At 30.6% G+C, this 18,916-nt stretch overlaps 1 protein-coding gene across 3 annotated transcripts; it reads left to right on the forward strand.

Annotated features, from left to right (window-relative positions):
• Nucleotides 1-2,419: 2,419 nt before the first annotated feature.
• Nucleotides 2,420-9,049, forward strand: LOC123228599 (extensin-like). Of its 3 annotated transcripts, none has more exons than XM_044654028.1 (3): nt 2,420-2,852; nt 7,914-8,761; nt 8,861-9,049. In XM_044654028.1, exons 1-2 carry the CDS (start codon nt 2,463-2,465, stop codon nt 8,724-8,726), a joined length of 1,203 nt encoding a protein of 400 aa, XP_044509963.1. In that variant the 5' UTR covers nt 2,420-2,462; the 3' UTR covers nt 8,727-8,761; nt 8,861-9,049. The 3 variants fall into 3 exon arrangements, with proteins under 3 accessions (XP_044509963.1, XP_044509962.1, XP_044509961.1); XM_044654027.1 differs by lacking the exon at nt 2,420-2,852 and having other exon boundaries at nt 7,658-8,440; nt 8,477-8,761; XM_044654026.1 differs by lacking the exon at nt 2,420-2,852 and having other exon boundaries at nt 7,659-8,140; nt 8,171-8,761.
• The last annotated feature ends 9,867 nt before the right edge of the window (nt 9,050-18,916 follow it).

Below are 18,916 nucleotides of genomic sequence, written 5' to 3' on the forward strand. Positions count from 1 at the left end.
TTACTTGGCAGTCATTTATAATTTATATATACGTGTAATAGTTGCGATAGTCAAATCACGTATTGTATTATATATTAAAAACTTAATTTTTTATATAGTGTATTAAATATTGTATTTTATTGTATTATATGATACCAATTTTAAAACGTAAAATAATAAATCTAATTAACAAGTCATTATTTTAAAAAATATTATAAATATATTTAAAAATTTAAGATTTTTCATATACACTCTTGTTATATAATCATTTTCGTTAAAAAATATATCAATCCATATCATTAATATATATCACATTATATGATACGTATATTGTATCGTATTAATTAGATATATTCATCATATATATAATTTTATATTTATATTATATCGTATCATAAGATATATAATATATTATAAAATACTAATAATTATGATGATAATGCTAATTTATACCCATAATATTGTAAATATATATCATGTGTTTTGCGATAAAATTATGGATTAACCGACGCAACTTTATTAAAAAAAATTTACTATTCGCATCGAAATTTACTTGCAGCAGAGAGAAATTAGTTTGAGTGTGAAGAGAGACGAGAGATGAGAAGAAAAGTTTGGCCGCTTGGTCCCATAATAAATTTCCCAAGGTCCCATTTTCATAGAAAGTTAGGCAGCTAAATTCATGTTTCAAAGCTGATCCTCATGAATACAATCATTATCATTTGGCCAAGGACTATTTCCCACCCAAGCGTTAGTAGAAAGACAAATTCTCGTCCATTAAATTTTAAAAATCTAAATACTTATATTTATATTAAAATTCACGGTTAGGATTAAGGATAAAAATACTATTTAATTAAAAATATTTAAAAAACTAAAAATTTATCAAAATTTTCCCTATGCATGAGAAGTTGGCCAAAGAATAGTAGGATGAGGAGGAGGAAGGGAAAATGATGAAACTCTATAAAGGAAATGATCACTTTTCAAACTTTAGGTGAAGAAAAATTGTTAATTTTTAAACCTAAGGGGTGAAATGTGATAAATTTTTATTTTTTAAAATATTATTAGCTAAATAATATTTTTATTTTTAATTATAATAGTAAATTTTAATATAAGAGTGAATATTTAGATTTTAAAAAATTAATGAGTGAGTATTCGAGTTTATTAAAATTATTGGATGAAAATTTCCATTCCACTAAACCTTGGGTGGGAAATAGTCCTCTAGCCTTATCATTTTACAAAGACTTTTATTCCCCCTTGAAAGGGAAAAGAATTATTTTCCACTCAATTTTTAGGTTATTTTCAAACCTACATCCACGGGAGATGAAAAACCTCTATTCCCACCTATAGGCAAACTTCTGTTAATTTTTTCTATTAAAGGGAGAGATAAAATAGTTATTTTACTATTTATATTAAAAAGTTATAAAATTTATTACTTTTCACCCCCCTTAGGTTTAGAAACTAACATTTCACTTTTACCTAAAGTTTTTAAACTTTAAAAAGTAACATTTTCACCCCTAAACCTAAGGTTTTTATATTTTTTAAAATGCAACCGCCCCTCATAACTTTAAAACTAGCAATTTTACCCTCATTTTTCAACTTCTTCTTCAGACATCGTCTCTGACCTCCTCCTTCTTCTAGTGCGACGGTGGTGGTGGGTTGAAGAAATCTTCATTTCCTCATCGCACGGTGCGACGAAGAGACAAAAACCTCACCGTCGCTCCACCTAGACGACGAAGGACAACACTTCATCGTCCTTCGTCACTCGTCGCGTCGTCTAGACACAACAATGAAGGACGACGCTTCGGCCTTTTCTTTCAGATCTGGATGACGCTTCATCGTCTAAATCTAGGTGATGAAGGGTCATCCTTTGTAATCGGAGATGGGAGATCGGTGGAATGCATCGGCCGTCGGTGATGGTCGGAGAAGGAAGCAAACCCTAGGGGTGAAATCTAAACTTTTCAAACTTTGAGGATGGGTTGAGGTGTTAGTTTTTAAAACCTAGAGGGAGGAAATGGTGAAATTTTAAAGTTTTAAAATTTATAGTTAAAATAACGGTTTTACCCTGTCCCTAACTGAAAATTTGGATGACAGTTTGATTATAGGTGGGAATAAGGGTTTTTCATCTCCCGTGGGTATAAGGTTGAGAATAGCCTAAAAGTTGGATGGGAAATAGTCCTTTTCCCCCCTTGAAATTATGAAACCACATATCATCCATAATATTGCTTACATTTTTTTTTTCGGTATTTATCTTGCAAATTGCAACTCTCTGATATAAGCCGAAATAAAGATCCAAATAATTTTTAAAAGTCAAGTTCATACACGATATTCAATGATTTAGGGTTCGATTTGTTGTGATTAAAGTCAAATTTTACCATGATAAGTTGGTGAGAAAGTAAAGGTAAAACCAAATTCTATATAAAGAGGGGGAGAGGCTTAGATTGAGAGCACAAGCAAAAGCAAAACCCACTTAATATTTTGTAGCGAAAATGGGGAGTTCAATGGCCTCTCTTTTGGCCACTCTTTTAGTTTTGACAATCTCTCTTAGTTTGCCTTTTGAATCCTCAGCTGACGATGTTTACTCTTCTCCTCCACCACCCAAAAAATCTTCACCACCACCTCTTCCTCCAGTTCACAAGTCACCGCCGCCTCCGCCACCAGTTTACAAGTCTCCACCACCACCTCACGAGAAACCCTACAAATACAAGTCCCCTCCACCCCCACCACCAGTTTACAAGTCTCCCCCACCACCACCTAAGTACAAGTCTCCACCACCCCCACCACCCGTATACAAGTCTCCTCCTCCACCAGTCTACAAATCACCACCACCACCACCAGAGAAACCTTACAAATACAAGTCCCCACCACCTCCTCCACCAGTCTACAAGTCTCCTCCTCCACCAAGCAAGAAGCCACATAAATACGAGCCTGCTCCACCTCCTAAACCAGTCTACAAGTCTCCACCGCCACCTCCACCTGTTTACAAATCCCCACCACCTCCCCATTACGTCTATTCATCTCCTCCTCCCCCCCACTACTAGAAACTAGATAATGGCTCTGATAGCTTGCTTTCAAGGTAAAATTCTACGCTCTATATATAATTATCACCATTCATAAACATTTACTTTATACTTAACATACAAAATTCTTCTGGTACCTGAAAGCTGCATGCATTGCATCACATTTGATAAGCATTTCTTTTTTAATGTAATTTAAATATAAAATTGTTGCAGCAGGCAGCGGAGAACAGTACCACATATACATGCAGTTGAAGTGTTGTCTCTTGAAGAGATCTACAGTGAGAGAGAGGGGGTTCAGCGTTTGGTTTATCTTATATAATTACGTATAGAAGCATATATATAATAATAATTGTCAATGGACATATAGAAAAGAAAGAAAAAACCTGTCATTTTCATGTATTCATGGTTTATGTATTTCATATCTACTTTATAAAAATAAATACATTTCTCATTAAATTTGTGCTCAATATTTATTCTACAAAGTTTGATTTTATTACAATTTTTCTAATGTTTGTAAGCACACGTCACATATACATGTGGAATGCAAGTTTTGTTATTAAAAATAAAATTATGGTTATTCTATTTTGAGTATATAAATAGAAGACAAATTTGATATATGTCATCAAGTGATTGATGATTTTAAATTAACGATAAAATAATACCTAATCATATGATAATACATTAAATATATACTCATTTGTATACTCAAAATAGTTAGATATAATATTACTTTTAATTTAATACGTAGGAACTAATTTAACACAATTTAATTAACTATTTAGCCGAATATAAACAAAATATAAGTTCAATATTCTTTGAAACATTATTTTATAATTAAATTAACTGAAAATTTATATGTAATATTTTTTTAGTCAGGATTTCTTGAAATAATTTCATCAAAGATTACGAATATATACATCCAATCATGAAAGTATATGGTTTGATGAAATATATATATATATATATATATATATATATATATATATATATATATATATATATATATATATATATATGTAAATAATTAAAACCGGAATCTAAAATTTCAATTGAAAAAAAAAAAAAGGAATATAATTTCTTTTAATGTGTACCTAATTTAGAACCGAGAAAAATGATAGGATAGTAATGCTATTTATCTCAAATACTTACCCAGATGATCTTCATCTTATTTATGTATCAGTATGACAATATCACATCGCTTGAGTTATATTAACCTTATTTGAGGGGGGTCTAAATGATTTTAACTAGTACTTTAGGGATTAAATGAATATAACCATTAAAAAGGGGTTAGACAAAATTTATTTATATATATAAGAAGGTTTTTGCATGCAGTTGAATTATATTCAATATTAGTATCTGAATATAATATTGTCAACCAAACTTGCTGTGATGCATTTAATGAAAATGAGAGGTGTTTTTCTGAGAATGCAAAGTGGTTAAACTGGTCAAATAACATATATTACATTTAATGAAAAGTTTTGGTACTACACTCAACCTCTTTTAACGTGTAATGATCTAATGGTATACATTTTCTTAATCAAATCGACATACAAACCCAAGTGACGATAACATCCTTTCATTCGAAGTATATAAAAACCAAGGGACAAAACAAAAGAAAGGATATTTTGGGAGCCTTTTGATCTTTCTACAGTAGTACAAAGCTTACCCTCAGAGATTTCTTACTGTCTCATTAACATTTTCATAAGCTCACATGGAGTATACCCTTCAAGTTCTCTCCAGAAGATTTTTTATTAGTCTTTGTAATTATTATATGTAAACATATTGTAAAAAGAAAAGAGTAAATAATAATACATTCTTTATAGTACTTCGATTAGGCCTTTCATGTAATATCTATAAATAGTTACATATTTACGTTAGCATTAACGTTCAACTTACTTTGGATTATATCTTTTCAATCAAATTATGTTGTCACAATCTTTCCAATTTTTCAATCAATCAAATTAATTTATAAATTACTTAAAAATATGCATGTTCCATGTGTGAGAATGAGATAAATGAGAAAATGCAAAGTGCAAGTTTGCTAATTTTGCAACTATAACAAATAATTAATAATCATATGAAACCTCAAGGGTTCATATGTGTTTCTGTTTTGACTATTCACAGCTTTCAAATTCAATTGCCATTTGCCGAAATAATCACAGCCTTGGACATTTTTGGTAATGCAAAATTTAGGTTAAGTTTAGAGATGATTGGCTCAAAAATTTGTCCAATATGTCGGTTACCAGCTCCAAATTATATAAAATTATATGGACCGTGGACTATGGCTAAATTAATTATATTAAACTATATAGTAAATTAATTTATGGATTCGCCATTATCTTTTTAAATCTATTTGTATAAGTTAACATCATTCTAGCTAGCAGTACTTCGTAAATAACTAAAAGTCTAAAATAACACGAAGACAAATTGATGGCTGCGTCTATATTCGATATTTAGGGCTAACGTTATTTTATTGTAATGTGCAATTAAAAGTTAAAACTATAATATAAAAGACAATTTATAAAATCCCAATTCATGATATGTCAATTTAATTCCTTTTGTAATATATTTTTTTAGTTTTGTTCTCCGTTATTAAATTATACATTCAAAGCTTATTTCTTGTTTTATGTATCTTCAAGCATATAGAGTTTTGTTTTAAAAAATAAAATATAAATATGTAAGTGAAATGTAATATTATTATTAAAAAATGTTTACAAATCATGATAAAGAGAATGAGGTAACAATGTTTGAAGGTATCAAATTTTGTATTTTTCTATCAAGGAAATTAAATTTTCGGCTTTTTCTATTGAAAAATTTTAATTTTTAGATTTTTCTATTGAATAATTAAATTTTTACTATTTTTTTAGTAAAAGTATTAAATTAATCACCTTATTTTTAAAATAAAACAAAATAATAGAAAATACTAAAAGTTTGATTTTTTTATAATAAAATTTAAAATTTTGGTTTATTGAATAGAAAAATTTTGACAATTCCATCCTTTCATTAGAATTAAAAAAAAAAAGTCCATTTAATTGTAAGATGTTAATGTTTTTCAATATTATTATAGTATCCAATTCTGAATTTAATTTGAAAATTTATCCAAATATAAATAATTATGATATTAATATCCTAGCAGGATATATATGACTGATATGGACATTGGATAACATATTTGACAAAATTAAATCAAAATTGTCAAGCAAATAAAACAAAATATTGGAGTTTTGGGTGTACCTAAAGTTTCCACGTAGGTTTTCCATTGAAATTTTGGTTCATAATTTGCCAACCACCGTACCAACTTTGATCTTGAATTGAGCCCACCATTGCTTTTTCTCTGTTGTTTGGTGCAATCCTCATCGCCACAATTTTTTCAGTAAATCAATTTGGAAAATTCAAAACCCATTACCATTTTCTTCAACATAAGCCAAACCTGGCATTAATTAGGAGGATCTCAGCTACGTTGCTTGAACGTTATTTCATTCGTATTTTTACTGTATTTCATTTGTTCCTTTTTTTTCTTTGTTTCCAACAACGTCAAGTTAAATCCGTAGCAGAAATATAGTCAGATCTTCGTGCTTTTTTTTTTTTTTTTGTTTAGTCTTCACCAACTCTTTTGTACAGCTATGAACACCATATGAATTGGAATGGTTAGTTCTGACAAGTAAATATTACTGCACATGGCACGTGAGAGGAATCTTCTAAAGGGTTGAAAACAGGATAGCTTACATTTATAAAGAGAGATATATATTAACTATGACCTACGCGTTTGACATGTTTATTGTTCTGTTATTTAACTTAATCACAAATTTTCTAGACGGGATGGAGACTTCATAACATGTGCATCATATATTAATTAAAAGAATTTGACCTAATTCTAGAGTTTAATATATTTTGTTAATCCTAGGAGTTAGTAAAACTAATGAATATTAGAATTTTTAAGAAAAAAGTTTTGGTATATACCTCTCCTACATTTGCAAAAATTTGAGTTCTATTTTGCAATTATATTATGGATTAGTTGAGTATAAAGCGGTAAACAGTTTCTGAAATGCAACTTTTAGCCAAAATTGAAAGGAAAAAACAGACAATATCTAATATTATCTATTACTAAGAAGTTGTAGGCCGTAGCGCCCACAGAAATAACCTAAAAGTTCTACATTTGTTGTTGAACATGAGAAATTCAGATTTGAGAGAAGAGAGTAAGTGAAGAAATGCAGACTGAGAGAGATGAAGGTTGAGCCGGCACTGGTCCCATCTTTCCAAGACCCAAGAAAATCTACAAAAATTAGGCAACTTCATGCAGATGCAATGTTTCCAAGCTCCATCATATGATAATATAAATGTATCATTCATAATTTAATTAATTTTCAAAGACATTTAGTGTTTGAATTATTGAACTTGAAAAGACTAAATCAGCACAATCATAATGTTACTTTATTCCCTGCTTAGCTTGCACCCTCTTTCAAGCAAAAATCAATCAAGAGTTAAAATTAAAAAGAAAAAAAAAAAAACTGTTCAATGTAAGGTTTGTCCAAATCTTGTTCGTTGTTTTCATACTAGAACCATTTAGGGTTAAAATTAATTGATTTGTTTTTTAGAAAAAGACAATTTTACCTTTGGTACTTTCTAGTGTTGAGGGTAAAAAGCAAATTCTATATAAGTAGGGGAGGAGCGTTGCTTGAGAGCATAAGCAAAAGCAAAAGCAAAACCCCATTTAGAAAAATTATGGGGTCTTCAATGGCCTCTGTTTTGGCCACTCTTCTAGTGGTAACTCTCTCTCTAAGTTTGCCTTTCGAAACCAATGCCGATGATCACTACCATTACTCTTCTCCTCCGCCACCCATAAAGCCTTACCACTACAAATCTCCGCCACCTCCGCCACCCGTGTACAAGTCACCACCACCCCCACCACCGGTTTACAAGTCTCCTCCCCCACCAGTGTATAAGTCACCACCACCACCAGAAAAGCCATACAAATACAAGTCCCCACCCCCACCACCCGAAAAGCCTTACAAGTACAAGTCTCCTCCACCACCTCCAGTCCACAAGTCTCCACCACCTCCCGAGAAGCCATATAAGTACAAGTCCCCACCACCACCACCTCCAGTCCACAAGTCTCCACCACCTCCCGAGAAGCCATATAAGTACAAGTCCCCACCACCACCTCCCCCAGTCTACAAGTCTCCACCCCCACCACCCGAAAAGCCTTACAAGTACAAGTCTCCTCCTCCACCACCTCCAGTCCACAAGTCTCCACCACCTCCCGAGAAGCCATATAAGTACAAGTCCCCACCACCACCTCCCCCAGTCTACAAGTCTCCACCCCCACCACACGAAAAGCCTTACAAGTACAAGTCTCCACCACCACCTCCGGTTTATAAGTCCCCTCCTCCACCACCTCCAGTCTACAAGTCTCCACCACCTCCTCCCGAAAAGCCATATAAGTACAAATCCCCACCTCCTCCCGAGAAGCCATATAAGTACAAATCCCCACCTCCTCCTCCAGTTTACAAGTCTCCACCACCACCAACCGAGAAGCCTTACAAGTACAAGTCTCCTCCGCCCCCACCAGTTCACAAATCTCCACCACCACCTCCCCCAGTTTACAAGTCTCCACCGCCACCTCCTCCCAAGAAGCCATATAAATACAAATCCCCACCTCCTCCTCCAGTTTACAAGTCCCCTCCTCCTCCTCATTACATCTACGCTTCACCACCTCCTCCACACCACTACTAGAAAGTGTGCCCTTTGATATCTAGCTTCCTTTTCAGGTACATTTATATTCCACATTACTCTTAAAAAACAACTTCTTCAATAAAAATACTCACATTAAATGATTAATTAACACTATTTTTTTTTCTTTTTTGCAGGAGAAAGAAGGGAATAGCTGTATCAAAATAAAGGAGTATAGTTGAAGAGACCTGTATCTCCGGTGTGAAAGAAATTAAGCGGGTTTCCGCGTTTGCATTTGTTGTATTGTCCTTTTTAATTATAAAAATAATAAGCATGTAAAAAAGAAATTAATTATCAAAAGATTGTCGGATTCTCATTTTCATGCAGTGATAGTTTCTGTAATTGCACTCTTCTTTTAATCTGGTCCCCCTTGTTGAACTTTAATGAAATTATCAATAGTTTTTGAACAGCAATGCACAGGTTGATCGTATGATAAGTGAAAATTTTAATGGATTTTCATATTAAATTGTCATACTTTAAAAACTGAATCTGACATTATGTTTGGTAAAATTAAATACTTATTTAAAATGCAAGCCTGCATGGATTTTCATGCAACTGGTGTTGAAAGGAAAGCGCTTTTAGGGGGAATTGATAGATTTAACACTATATTCTATATTATTACTATGCTTATGTGGTCAATGGCAAAGTTCTTTAATCCTCCAACATGGAGCCTACCATGCAGAGCAAATCATTGCCTCACAAATAAATTAGGGATATTAAATTTTTTATCATACAAAAACGTTACTCACTTTAAATCATAAACAAAAATACCACAATAATAGTATATTTTTTCAAAATATCCCCATTAATATAACTCATACAAAAAAAAAGAATATCACAACAATAATCTCTCTTTTTTTTAGTCTTCTAATAAAAAAGAAATTTTTGTAACATGAAAAAAATTATTCAACAAAGAAGACATCTGTGATTGAATAATAAAACCCGTGAGAGAAAGTCATGTTTATAACTTCCTGTAAAATATAATTTTGTTGTAATTTCATATTATTAGATTATTTAATGTTGTGCTTTTATATTGTTGTATTGTGTAATGTTGTTATAATATTATATTGATGGTTAAAAATACGAAAATCCAAATATAGATAAAAACCAAATGTTGAACCAGTTGACAGAAAACCAGGGGTTGATGTTAACTGATCCCACATGTAAAAAGTTGTTTAAACATAAGTGTTTAACACAATTGTTTAACGCCAATATCAATCCATTACAGGCCTCTAACATGTATATAAATTTAAAAAATTTAAATTCAAAAATTTATAATATATATATATATATATATATATAATATATATATAAATATATTATATATATAAAACCCAAGTTAAGACAAAAAATTAAATATCCCAATAAATTATAAATGCAAAAGCTGGAGTCCTTTTGATGGCTGCCAATTTTAGTTGTTTATAAGGCCACTTGACTCTTGTTATGATTGTACTTAATTTGACTGGTCTGCCAGTGTAACACCAATGTTAATTAAGCTTAATTTCTAACAATAATTTAGAATGTTTTTGCATAATATAATTTCTCTGATTGGACATAATAAGTTTTTCAAAAACAATATATAGATGGGTAAAAAACCTTTTAAGCACATATTTTTATTTGCGGAACACCTAGATAGAAATAAAATTAAATATAGAAAGATAATGGCAATTTTTTTTTTTTTGAGTCAATTGTATGTTCCTACTCAAGGTTTGGCCTAAAAACAATTTTCTATCCCTTAATGGTATATAAAACACTTCCTCACCCAAAATCAATCTCCTTCAAAAAAAAAACTAATATTATCAGGATAAAATAGTATTTTATTATTTAGATATTTTGAAAATAAATTAAATATAACATTTTATATAGATCTCATCTAAAAGTTTAAAACATAACATTTTGATTCATTTTGAAAATGTATGACTCAACCCTGTAATCCATTGGAAACCTTACTCGTCATCACTGTTATTGTTGACTCTCCACTGTCACGATCTTATTCTCTAAACCCTAAACTACTATCACAATCTATCTAGTCGTGATCTGAGATGACGCCAACAATTTAATTAGTTCAATTCATCAAAAACTCGTTTCCTTGATGACTTGATCAATTTGAGTCATCAACATAATTTTAGATCGCAACTGGAGAAAGGGTGGTGGGAGGCTGATAGAGATACAAAGAAGATTGTAGCACTGAGGTGTTGAAAGTGTGGGTGGATTGTCGGCAGGGCTAGATTCGAGCCGAGCTCAGCTCGGCTCGCAGGGGGGCAAGGCTGGATTCGAGCCGAGCCGAGCTCGGCTCGCAGCCAGCTCGGGCTCGGCTCAGCTTTTTAATGGCCGGTTCGAGTTCGGCTTGAGCTCGACTCGAGCCGAATTCGGCTCGGCTCGAGTTCGGCTCGTTTTCAGCTCTGCTCGGTAACGGCTCGGCTCGGTTCATTTTTTATATCAAAACGACACCGTTTTGTATATATATATGGATCAAAACGACGCCGTTTTGTATAAAAAAATTTTTAAAAAAAAATATCGAGCCAACCCGAACCAGCTCGGGCTCGGCTCGAGCTCGATCGAGCCGAGCTGAGCCCGGCTCGTTTCGAGCTCGAACCGAGCCGAGCTCGAACTTGAGCTTGCTCGGTTCGAATTCAACCCTAATTGTCGGAGAAAGGGGTGGTGGGAGTTGATCGAGAAACCAAGGAAGACAGGGTGAGAGTAAAATAAAGGGAAATAAGAGAGTTTCTATGTAAATTGAATATCTAAAGGGTTTTTTTTTTAATTTTTGTTAATTTAAGGTGATAGTATGATTCCAATAAGTGAATTGATTAGACATAATATGATAATTTAACTATATAACACTGCTTCATAACTCTTTTCCATTAACAAAATTTTATTTTGGATTAAAAAAAATATTTATGTCATTAAAAGACATAAAAAGTGTTTTCAAGTGAAACCTTATATGGGAAAATGTAATTAATGTACTCTTTTTTTAATGTGTGTGAAGCATTGCATTTCAAATTTTAAAATAATAAAATTAATAAATGTAGAAACTGCTAATAATATTCCTGATAAAATTCTAAGTACTGTTTTCTTGACCATTAATTAGATTTGGGTGATAATTGATTAGCCATTAAGAAAACGTTTTATTAAAAGATGTAAGGTTTCGAAATTGCTGATTTTTGTCTTCCTCTTTTTGGACATATTATAATGAAATATATGAAACATCCACTACCTTGGATACCTTTTAATTTTTTTTTTTTTTGATAAAGATCAAAGATCACTTTAATTATATATTAATTTTCTTCCCTAATTGTTGATTAATATTGTATTCCAAGTTATTCTTGAGCCAGCTATTACTCAAATGCTCCCCAGTTGCATCGATCTTTGGCTGATTTCATCATTTTAAATTCTCCTATTTGTCTTCAAACTTGTGCAATTTAATGATTATTAAGGTGTGAACTGGGGGAGAAAAGACAATTTATATGGCCAACTTCCACTTACACTTGCATTTCTTTATTCATTTAAAAATTAAAAATTATTTTTATATTTAAACTATAATTTTTTTAAATTAATATAAATTATGATACCAAAATTATTTTAAAAAATTTTAAGGCAAAATGTTATTTGATTTATATATTTTTTGCCTTTCGATAATTTTTTAATTAATTTTCGTCATCCGTATTTCAATGCACAAGTCTATTAATCTTTGTCTCGTTGAGATTAGATTAACTGCACATGCAATTTCCTTATACCAAGGTTATTTGTGAAAAAAAATAATTCTTTAGTCAACAGATTAATGCATGTGCCCTAGTTATTAGGCAGTCAATACATCAAATTAAATAATGGTGAAATCAATCCGCAAAGTGGGTATTGGCGCAAGGATGAATCAAATTAAAATATGTTGAAATCTTCACTGGTCAAGAAGCCATTGCAATAAGATTTACGGAAAAGTACGTGGTTTAGGCTAATTAAAGATAATGAAACATCATTAAGAAGAAGAGTTTAAGATGATCTGACGTTTGTTGTTGGAGCTCATTAGCAGACTCTCAAATCGTAATCAAATGTTAGGTATGTTCATGTCGCTGTTAACTTGACTAATCAAAGTAAGGCCAAATGACTATTTCCCACCCCAACTTTGATGAATAATATCCTCATCCTTTAAGAATATAAGATTCATTTTTCTTATCGATATGTCAAATTTAAACATTAGTTTTAATTGTTATAAAGTATTTTTGTTTTTTTTTCTCACAATTTATAATATGGTTAATAATGTAAACAAATTACATTTTCATTCTAATTAGTTTATACTTTTTTTCTCTTTCTTCTTCTTTCGTATTTCTTGATCATGATCCCCAAAAAGCACTTATTTAGAGCCAAAAATTTGGTCATAATTGGGGATTTTGTGGGTGATGAAGTGTCTCAGAATTGGTGGAAACAACAAGTTCCAGCAAAAACAAAACTTGCCAATAGTAGATTTGGGTGAGAAGCAACAAATCTAGGTGATATATGACATATCCAAATCAATTTGAAGGTGAGCAATAATGTCCGACACCAAAAAGTTTTGTATACGGTTAAAAATGTGGCAGCAACAAGAGAGTCTAGTCACACAATCGTTAGAAGTTGAAATATTGGTTGGTGGCAATGCAATGGTGGTGACAAGGGGAGAAGAATAGTTTTAGTATTTATAATTATTAATCAACGATAAATAAAAATTTTGTAAATATTAGAAGACATATTGTTATTCAGCGATAGCTAATATTGAGAACATTTTTGTTTTTTCATGTAATTAATAACAATAATAAGATTATATTAACAAATTTAATTAACACACATGTGGAAAATAAGACTTTCAAAAGGGTGGAATATTGTCATCCATCAAAGTTGGGGTGGGAAATAGTCATTTGGCCATCAACTTGATAACCAATGTTGAAAATTATAGTGAATTAGTTAAATTTAGTCTCGAAGACAAGTTTGAAAATTCTATAACTTTTATGATGATTGTCTTACTCATCACCAACCTTTCTTATTTTATTGAGAAGAAAACTTGAAGATAAGCTAAAAAATATTCTAATAAAATTTAAGGGAGAATTTTCAAATATTGGACTAAAAGTATATGAATTTTAATCTTTAAGTAAGTGAGAATTTGAATCAATTTTCCATTTGACTAATGGGATTCATTTCATTGCCTACTCTTGAATTGGAATCCTCCTGGCCACCGACGTCGCAAGAGAAATATTTATATCAAAATAAACACTTAAATGGGAACACGAGGTAATAATTTCCGCACTACATGGAGAAAGTAAAATTATATTCATGAATAAAATGCTTTTAATAATAGAAATCCCAAGTGCTTTAATAATTATCCAAGATGAATTTGAATAAATTAACATTATGTCAATTGATGGTGGATCACAGATCTTCTACCCCACCACGTATTGAATTTCAAGAGACTCGTCGTCGTTTTGTCTTGCATGCATGCATACGTTTTTCTTGTGTTCATACATACTCTTTTCTTTTTTCGTTGGATACAACTTTGTATTTAATTCTTATACACCTTTTTCAGCCCATTTTTTGGAAAAAAGGTGGAGGACAAAGAATTCGTGTTAAATATGGTTGAAATTTGATAAATAAATTTAAAATGCATGCATAGTTGTAGAAGAAAGTGGATTAAATTAGATAACAGATTTGTCCATGTTGAAATTTGAAAATATATCACTTAAGTATTCAAGTAGGTTAATCACCGGGCCGACATGGTTCCACAACTATACCAAATATATATATATATGTATATATATATAATATAAAATTAATTATAAGTTGAAAATGAAAGATATCACTTTTTTTTTTTTGTTATAATCTTTTAATTAGGCCAAAAGTTTTATTCCCACAGAAGGTTTAGTGAAAATGCAAACTCATACTTGTTAATTTTTAAAAACGTCAATATTTATCTATCTATTAAATTTGGCTATTATTGTTATGGATAAAATCGATATTTATAGATTTTATTTAAACTCATAAACTGATTTTTTCCCCCAAGTCTTGTTTCAACACCTCATATTTTTCACATACATAGTCGGCCACTTTCTAAAAAATTTCAATTTCACCCCAGATCTTTATCTCTATCAATTTCTCTCCCATCGATCGAGCCTTAATCTCCAACGATGTCCTCCCTCCTAGTCTCTCTCCCCTCCCTCTCCCTTCCCTCTCCCTTCCCTCTCCAACCGACAAAGACAATCATTTTCATCTCAGACAACAAATGACTGTTTGTTTTCATTAGCCGGAGAGGGAAGGCAGTGGCTGGGAGGCTGGAGATCAAGGCTTGGTCAATGAGAGAGAAATTGGCGAAGATAAAAATCTAGGATGAAACTAAAATTTTTAAAAAGCTAGAGGGTAGTTGTATATGTGAAAATATGAGAGACTGAAACCCTAGATTTGAGAGGGAAGAAGTTAGTTTTTAAATTTAAACAATTTGAGATTAAAAGGAAGAAATAAAATTTTAAAACTTTAAAGTAATTCTAAAATATAATTTATATAAAATCTATAAATAATGAATTTTCTTTTAACAGTAGCAACCAAAATTAATAGATAAATAGTTATTTAAATTTTCAAAAAATTAATAGGTATATGTTTCAATTTTCACTAAACCTTGTATGAAAGTAAGTTATTTGGCCTTTTAATTATTTTGAAATAAGCAAGTAGTAGTATAATTAATTAATTAATGGAGGACAACCGGGCAAGGCGGCAAGATCAGATGAGCTCGATTGATTGATACCCAACATGCAAATAATTAAACAAGAAAATGCAGCAACTAATTTGCTAAATTAGCCCTCATTTTGGTGATTAATTATTGATTAGACATCAAACTAAGGGAGCTAGTAGACCAGATTTCTAATTATTTCCTATTAATTTATCCTTTTTTTTCTTTCTTTTGTTTGTTTATTAAGAAATAAACATTAATCGTCAAATCATTCACTCTAAGCTTAATGACGGAAATATATGTTTAATTAGAATTAATTATATATTTAATTGTGAGTTCTTCTTCAACTTTTGTCTCAGCCTTAAATTATTCTTCATCCTTCTTGAAATTTCGGTATAAATTATAATATCATGGATTGATATGGATTAAGTTACTAAGAAAAACAAAGGCGGTTAGATCACTTCACTCGGACTGCCGTGGGCCAAAGTCAACTGTTAAAATTATATATTACGTTTAAAAATAATATTATATATTTTTATATATAATTTAAATATATTAATAATATATTATTATATGATTAGATAATATATTATTTATATATTAAAAATAATAATAAAATATTGTGCAAGTGGAGCTTGAAATTCCTCATCTCTGGTTGTCACAATGTAAAGAAGATAAAACATGCGGTCCAGCCAGACACAAAGGTTTTGCAATTAATTTCGTGAAAAGGAAAGCCTAACCATGCTGTTAATTTTTTTTTTGAATAATATTACGTATACGTAATTTTGAATATATAAATAATATTATTATATATTTAGATATTATTTTATTATTAATTTAAAATTATTAACTTATATAATAATACATCATCTTTAACATTATTTATATACTTAAAAATGTATATATAAATTTTATTGATTCCGTTTTGGTATTATCAATTTTCACATTCATAAATTGAATCTAGATGTATTATCTAGAAGCATACATACAGTCTGTGCAAAATAGTTTTCTCTATTATTGTAGCATGTGAAATTAACAAACTGAATTTAGACTGATTATTGGAACACATACATCTTCAATCAATCATCAATAATTTCAACTAAACAGCCTACCAAAACCCTACATCTTTGTATAAATCTTAAATTTTTTTTCTTTTTCAAAATAAATAAATATATATATATATATATATATATATATATATATATATATATATATATATATATATATATTATATATATATCAAAAGGGCCAAAGCTAATAAATTCAAAGTTATGCAACAGAATCGTAAATACATATGAAGAATTTGCAGCCTAAAACATTTTCTTATTTTCGCAGGGTGGAAATATAATTTATTTTGAATGTATGTAAACTAAAATAAAAAGTATAGAGACCAACTGCAAAACGTAATCAACAAATTAATTGGCCCAAGATTTTCTCAAAAAGCAAGCCCAGGCCTTCAAAAAAGCTCAGATTTTACAAAATCCGGTCAGATCTCCAAGGCCATTAGGCGGAGCTTTGGTCTCTCTCTCTCTCTCTCGCTCTATATATATACATAAAACAAAAGATTTCAAACTTTCACTTTATAGCTGAGCCTGAGGCAAGATGTTTGTTTTTACAGGGTTATGGGGTCTGTCGTTAATATGTAAGGAATATAGGTGTAAGCGGCCCAAACTGAGTCCGGTATGGTCCAATAGGCCCACGTGTCCGGCCTAGACCCACCACTTGATAGGTCTTCGTCCCAAGAACATGACAGTCAAATCATGCATTGTATCAATTATCATAAAATACCATATTATACAACTTAAAAAAAACATAATAATAAAAAATTATATTGAGATATTATTATTTTAAAAAATATTATATACCACCCTAAAAATTTAAAATTTTTATATATATATCTTTATTATATTATCATTTTCTTTAAAAAAATGTATTGATCAATATTAGTAATATATATTATATCATAGAATACGTATGATATTATATGATATAATAATTTAATATATTTTATAATACGTATCTTTTTTAATCTGTATTATATCATATTAAATATAACAAAATACTGAGACAATTCGACAAAAACATAAAAGCCCGAGACATGGCTTCAAGACACCTAACGCCGTGGCCCCAAAGACTCTTAACAAGTTCATGCTTAGGACCCTAAGTCCGTGCCTTCAAAGACCCTTAACAAGTCAACTCATATGCTTTTGCAAGCAAACTAAATCAATTATGATTTTTTAATGCTTTAAATTTTAATTAATTTTTTAAAATATAATTTTTATTATTTTTAATGGAATATACCAGTAGGCCAATACAGGGCTATGATTTGGCAATATACCCAGTCGATATCAAACCTGGGCTGGTGTAATTTATGCCCAGCCAGGTTAGGCCTGGCCTGGAAGTTTCTTTTGGTCCCTTCTTAATTGCTCAGCCTCCCATCACTAAATATACCTTTTTCCGTAATAAGAAAAAATTATTTTTATTGACATAACACTCTACATTTTCCCTCAATTAGATTTTTATTTTCATACCTCTTTTCCCAATCTTATACTTAATTAATTTTTGTGCAAATACTTATTCTATAGTTCTAACGTTATATTTTCTTTAATAATATAAATATTTAAAAATAAATAAAAGGTTTCTATGAATATGAAAATTTAAAGTTAAAAGAGTTCTTAAACGAGTAAAGCTTAACAAATAAAACAGAGAAGTGTATTTAAAAATTATAATGTAATTTCTAATAATTTCAAAAAAAATATATATTGAAAAGTTTGTAAGTTTAGTTTGAATGACAGCAGCTTGAGTTGAATACAACCGGATTTTGTGAGTTAAAAAGAAAGACCAAAGGACTTATTTTGGCCAAATTTTAATGCTACCCGAGTCATATTTGTTGGGTTTAAAAAGTTCAAAATCTCATCCATAACTAAAATTTTTTATTAGAAATAAAAATAAAATTATTATTTTCTTCAAAACTATAGTTTATTTTCTTCCTCTCTCTGACTATTGACAACAACACTTCAACACCCTATCTCCGCTAACAACAAGACAACTGATATAACAAAGGCCTCATCATCCCTGACAGAGGCTGAGTGCTGCCGTCCATCATCAACAATGGAGGAAAAACCAGGCTAATCACTAGAAAATGAAAGGGGATTTTGAAACCCTAAAGTGAAAAATAAGTTTTTTAAAATTTAATTCTAAGAGAAAATTGTTAGTTTTCTGTATTAAAAGAAAAAATAATATAAATATTTAAGGTTTTAAGATTTATTAATAAAATGATAATTTTACCACTGTCTCTAACAAAAAATTTTAACGGTAGTTAACCTATGGGTGAGTTCGGATTTCTCAAACCCACAGATATGACTTTAAGAATACATCAAAACTTTAATAGGAAATAGTCCTTTGGCCAAAAGGAAATCATTAAATTTGAGGAAGATTTTTAACTACCGAATTTAAAAAAAAAAAAGGACGGCAAAGATGAGTAAATTTTAGTTACAAATGATATAACATA

The sequence above is a fragment of the Mangifera indica genome, chromosome 11, assembly GCF_011075055.1.
Source record: "Mangifera indica cultivar Alphonso chromosome 11, CATAS_Mindica_2.1, whole genome shotgun sequence".
Lineage (NCBI taxonomy): Eukaryota > Viridiplantae > Streptophyta > Magnoliopsida > Sapindales > Anacardiaceae > Mangifera > Mangifera indica.